This window comes from Nematostella vectensis, chromosome 10 (genome assembly GCF_932526225.1).
Source record: "Nematostella vectensis chromosome 10, jaNemVect1.1, whole genome shotgun sequence".
In the NCBI taxonomy this organism is placed as follows: domain Eukaryota; kingdom Metazoa; phylum Cnidaria; class Anthozoa; order Actiniaria; family Edwardsiidae; genus Nematostella; species Nematostella vectensis.
The window spans coordinates 5,576,162-5,582,241 of NC_064043.1; the positions used below are offsets into that span (position 1 = coordinate 5,576,162).

The 6,080-nt window shown below is 39.4% G+C and overlaps 1 protein-coding gene across 1 annotated transcript; it reads right to left on the reverse strand.

The window, feature by feature from the left end:
• Positions 1–1,086: 1,086 nt before the first annotated feature.
• Positions 1,087–5,056, reverse strand: LOC5521994 (RNA-binding protein 15). The gene has a single exon (XM_032367232.2). The coding sequence runs from the start codon at positions 4,972–4,974 to the stop codon at positions 2,431–2,433; it is 2,544 nt and encodes an 847-aa protein (XP_032223123.1). The 5' UTR covers positions 4,975–5,056; the 3' UTR covers positions 1,087–2,430.
• Between the last annotated feature and the right edge of the window lie 1,024 nt (positions 5,057–6,080).

A 6,080-nucleotide genomic window follows, 5' to 3' on the forward strand; every position in this document is an offset into this window, starting at 1 on the left:
AGCTGAATCACTCTCTGGCTTCTGTCATTCAAAATCCTTGAGGTGTTTTCATTGGCCAGCAGTGCATTGGTTTCCAAATTCTCATACCTCCGAAAGCCGCTGACCAATTAAAAAGCATCAAATGTTATTTTGTTAATTTGGATGATAAAAGCCACAAAGTGCTTTAGAAGTAGAAAATTATTTGTGAGAGTTAGCAGAATATTGAAACAAGCAGTAAGCTTCCTCCATGGGCTGCTTTTTTTAATCTGAAAAGAAGCTTTGTATGCTTTTTCAATGAATTTCATATTTTCTTTAAGCAAATAAATTAATGAGCTTTCTCAACAAGAGCCTCATTTCCTGATGCAGGATACTAATTTTTCCATCAAGTAAAAAATGAATATTCATAAGATCCACTATGAATTATTTTTTGTCTATTCTTTTTGCTGTGGCAGTAATTGTGCCTTGTTACTAGTCAAATAAAATTCTCTTTCATACAATAGATGATGCCCACACAATCCTGACAGCATCGCGACTCTCCAACTTTCTTAAAAATCATAAATCCACAGACCAAGATCACATAGTAGATGCATGTAACCTTGGATACGATGAATTTTAACAAGCACAGCTGAAATCCAAGGAAATTAATATGTAGAAGTGTCTTTGTACTCTCAAAATTTGTACTCCTTAGCTTGAAGAATTAATAGATTTGATGGCTGTTGATTAAAATAAAAAGACTTCGAGTACTTGGCTTTGGTATTCCTATTTTGCAGAGTATAAGAGACTGGTTGAATCAATGGGGCCTAATGTAGCCATTGAAGAGTCAAACATGAATATTTGTTGATTTTCAAGTGGATAACAGCTGGGCCATGTAGTAGATGAAGTATAGTCTGATGAAATTTGAAACTGTGTTTCTCTCACTTTTTATAAGCTTGTAGCACCATGACACCACAAGAGGACAAGAGGTAGCAGATTTATTCATTCCAATGTGGCTTGAGGATGATCTGGCGCAATTAAAAGGTCACAGATTGTATAGCAGAGGTATATCAGAGGGTTGTCTTAAGTGAGAATTAGCCCCATATTTCACTTCCATTCAAAACGTTTCACTGATGACTTGCCATTTAAGTTTAATGAGTACATTTTGTCATTGTTATATCTACAATGATAGGTTTTATCCTGTCCAACCCAAGATGATGATCTCCATAATGCGGGGTTGAAACTTTGACAGCCAGACAATCTAATTTTACAAACCTGAATCACTGTGAACCCTGCCAATACAGTGTGCAGCATCTTGTAACAAATTACTGTTGCAGTCATGAACTCTATCATTTACATTTTCTCTACACTAGGTATTGCCCACAACTGTGGTTTATTATGTCTTTTTTTGAAAGACTACAAACTAATAAAGAAACATCACTAAAATGCTCACAATGGTCTGTGGCACATAAAAATCACCTTAAAACATTTTTTACAGCACTTCCATATGCTAGCTTGCTTCACTTTCAGTGTATTTGATGGAGCAATTATCTCTCAGAACAGCAGATGTTTTTCTTCAACAAGAAGAGACTAAATCAAGCAGAATAAAAAAAATCATTTCAGAGTAAAAATTACATATTTTTGTTTTTGCTCTGAAAAATGCAAAGCATTAGTTATGCTTTTCATTTGCCAAAATAACTCAGGATTTTAAGAGAAATGTTTGGATAGGCTGCTAACAGGTGCTGAAATCACCAAAGCAACGTTTTGCAAAACACGAAACAGAATTATGTGTTTAACTTCCAGAACTATCACTTAACAGCAAAATGAAACAAAAATAATTTAACTTCAAAGTAATTCTAGAGTGAACAGTTCAAATTTGAAGCAAAACAGTGTGTAAATGGATCTGAATGAAATGCACATATACAATAGGTAATTTGAAAGACATATTGCTGTGTTAGCTTAAAACAAAAGAAAGGGAATCAGAGGAAGTTAAAGGCACAAGAAAAAGGAGACTTCAACACCTGTTTATAAATTATGTTTGTTTCATCTATGCCAATAATCTAACTCCAGAGAAATATTAAAAATAATCCAAAAAGATTCTAAAATCAAATAAGTTTTCAGAAAAAAATATGAGGCTCTTTCTAAGGGGTTTAGTTAAATGAGTAAAATATAGTTAAAGTGTTTTCATTTTTCATGGACAAATGGAGAGCTATCCCAAGTTGTACATGCTTTAGAATGAGCCCCATAAAAATAAAGCATCAGACTAGAAAACAATTAAACTGGTAAGCACCCTATCTCTCTTGCTGAAAATCTTGCTAGATCAAGGCACTAGCCATTCTTTGGAACGAGTTCATGAAGTCTTTCATTTCAAAATGCAACAAGCAAAACATCCAGTCCATTGCTTTATACCAACTGAACACATTATACTCAAACCATCATGAATAAAGTCCAGTAAGCAAAATCGTCCAAAGCACAATCTTAAGCTGCTCCCCGTACAACAACAATTACCAAATGATCTTCTTTAGAGGGCTCTGCAGACAAATGTGGCGCAATGCGTAAGAGATGCTCATGTGAAAATTGACACGGTGGGAAAGCATGAAGAACACCAACATCATCCTTTGCATTGGTTGAGTTACTAGGCGATACAGGAAGATTGACAACTCCCGCAGCTTGTTTCTGTTTAAGATATGTCATGAGGTTGCGAAGTGGACGGTGCTGTAACTCTTCAGTTGATTCTGGCAGTTGTATCTGTGTGCCTGGTAATGCAAGTAACAAGCAGTGCCCTGAGGCCCCAGCTGTGTTGATACGACGAGAAACTTCCTCCAGCTTAGGTTGGTCAAGTCGCAAGCGCTGAGTAATCCTTAATGAACTCTTAGTTGATCCATCATTTCGAATAAGTGAATCAGCAATCTCTGGATTTCCACCAACCAAATGCATGCGCACTGGAAAAGCGCTATTCTTCAGAATAAGTGACCCTTTCCAAGCAACTGCAAACCTTTTAGCAAGATCCTGTAGGTTCTCTGTTCCAGGGGGCATAGGGTTTGGGTTCTCTTTAGATGGAGTTTGCTCTTTAGTCCTCGCATCACTTTCTTTCTTGTCCTTCGTGGGTTTCTTGTCCAAGGTTTGCTCCTCAGAGTTCTTTCCTTGGTCATTTTCGTTCAAACCTGCATTGCTTCCTGTGTGTGAGCGACTGAAGTGACTGTCAGAAGATGAACCAGAGTGACGACGAGCATTAGGTGAGGTGCGACGTGAACGATTTGGATTATCTGGTGATGGTGAGCTAGTTCTTGAAGTTTTCGGAGGTTTAGTATTGTTTTCCTCATTCTGGTGGTCCCTTTTCCGATATTGACCTCTCCGTTTTCGAGGTCCTTCATCATCCATGCCCTTGCTGGGTGAGCGCTCAAACTGTGCAAAGTCTTCCAAAGGTGGTGTCTGGGGGCCCCGGCGCCTATACTGGGGGCCTCGTGACATCTTGTCCAGTGAACGCCGGTCCCAATCATTAGAATCCACACCTGGTCCCTTGCGATCCTGCCTGTCCCAGTCATCTGGGAATGACCTTTGTGGAGTGTTGTTTTCAGGTCGATCGTAATTTCCTGACTGATAGCCATCATCATTTCTCCAGTTTCTGTTGAAGCTATTGCTTCCTTCTCTTCTTTCCCTACGGAAATCGCGAAGATTGTCGTCTTTTGGGTCCACAAAAGCTCTGTCATCTCTGAAGTCTCCATCTTGTGGCGGAGAGTACAAATCATTAATGCGATCAACGTCGTTGCTGCGTGCTCGTGAGGGACTGACACCCCTGCGGCCACCGTAAAACGAAGGGTCGTAGTCTTTCATACCTTGCTCTTTGTCCGCAAAATCGATCCTCAACCGTCGGTCACCCATCTGAAAACCTCGCATTTCGCGAGCGGCAACAGAAGCTGCGTCCAAACTGTCGTAAAGAATATAGGCATGGTCGCCCCCTTTGCGATAGTCGATGCGACGAATAGCACCAAAGCGATCGAACTCACGCTCGAGCTCTGGTATCGAAATCCATGGCCCTAAACCTCCAACCCAAAGACGAGTGGTTTGTTGACTGCGACCGTAACCAATCTTAATGTGGTTCCTACCAATACATTGGCCTTGCATTGCACACTTTGCTTTTGCAGCCACGTCGAGATCAGCAAACTTGACGAACGCATACGTGTTCCCTTGACCACGGGCCGGGCGTTTGATATCCACGTCGAGAACAACACCAAATTTCTCGAACGACAGGCGAAGGTCTTGACACGAAATCCCCGTTTCTAGATTTCCCACAAAAAGGGTCCTTGTAGCTTTAGGGTCTTCCTCAGGCGGTATATACTCTTGTTGCGGTGGGGTGAAATTACCACCTCCTCTGTTCCTGCGATCATAATCACCACGGCCACGGTCGAACTCAAATGGTGGAGGATTTGAAGCACGTTGCTTCCAACGAACTGGCGAAGCGGATCTGTGGTAGTAGTCTCCCGGGCTATGATTCGAAGTTCTCTCAGGGTACAGATTATATTCAATCCGCAAAGGACGATCAAATAAAATGGTTCTACTGCGACGTTCTAGGGCTCTTTTGGTCTCCTTTGCATCATCAAGTGATCGAAAATACAAAACTGCATAGCGATCATTGCCGCGACCAAACAAGTGAACCGATATATCACCGAATTTTTTGAACTCGTGAAAAATGCTTTCCTTCATAGGCTGGTCTCCTATGTGATTAGCAAGATTTGATAATCGTATTTGTGGCTCCGGGTCTCTGTCAACTCTTCTTTGTTGTATCTGATAGTTGTTGTCGTTGCGCATGTTACTAATAGCGGATCTTTTGTACGTCCTTTCATCCGAGTGCTTTCGTGGAAGAGATGTAGTTCGTCGTTGCACGGGGGAACCACTATCCCGCGCGCTTTCCGGCGACGAAAATCGTTCTCGAACACCGTTATCATCCAAGTCAGCCCTAGAACGACCCCGTTTAGATTTAACATGTGTCTCTGCATCCGAAGATCTCTTCATGACCATCATATGTCCAGCCAATCCCGGAAAAATATAGCCACTATATTATCCGTTTATAATCCAAGATGGCGGCCTAAAATTTGATGTGTCGCTTCTGCGATGACGTAGAGCACGTGGGGATTGTGTCACGCGCTGGGAGAAAATACAAAATCATCAAAACTTGAGCCTACAAAAACACATCTTACTTGTTCATGAGATATCCAAAGCTTTATCAACTGTAATAACTAAATAAATTAATTTAAAGTGTTTCATTTTATGCAGTGAATGACAACTTTTACTGCCTGATGATAATTTTTGTGGCATTGTTGGTTGGAGGAACTAAGCTATATTCTTGTAACCCTACATCTATTCCAATGACATTATCAAAGAATATTCACGTGATCAAATTAGAGAAATTACAAATGTGAAACAGTAAAAAGGAAATGACCACTTCATGCTTCTAAATCGAAAACGAAAAGAGGGAAGAATATAGAGACTTGGAGCATTTAAAAATTTAAGTGAATTGTATATAAATACTGTAGACGCAAAGTTTTTATCATACACTTCATTCAAAGCTTTTGTACCTAGGGTAGGACTCCAAAAGAATATACATTTACAAAATCATACCAAAAGCAATCTAAGGAAAGTAGAAGCAGATGGTTATCTACTGCTGTCAGTAAAGTATTAAAATTACTAAGCGACCAAGGCGTTAAACAACGAAGACTTAATCAATTTTCAAAGAAAAATCTCAGACTTCTAGTCTAAGAGTAACTTCTTAGTCTTTTAAATAAAAATCCTTTTTTTCATATTAAGGTTTATAAATATTCATATCTAAAATTGCAGCTGACTAATGTGCGTGTACAGCAAACGACCATACTTAATATTTGTGCTTGGTATATGCCAAAATCTATAAAACCGAATTTTTAATTAAGAGGGAGGGCGTACAATTTTCAGTTTCATCTATCTTGTTCATTGCAGTCCTATATGATTGGTGTTTGTTTTTGTTTAAAGCTTTTACTTTCTTTATCTCACAAATCTTCTTGTTTCAAGTATAACGGGCGTTTTTTTATTATTCTTAATATACGAAAATGACATTTTTCCAGCTGTTTGGTGAATAAATCAAAAAGACTCTTTTC

Excerpts from the sequence above, each read along its gene's own strand:
- LOC5521994 (XM_032367232.2), bottom strand. The coding sequence starts at position 4,974 with ATGATGGTCATGAAGAGATCTTCGGATGCAGAGACACATGTTAAATCT.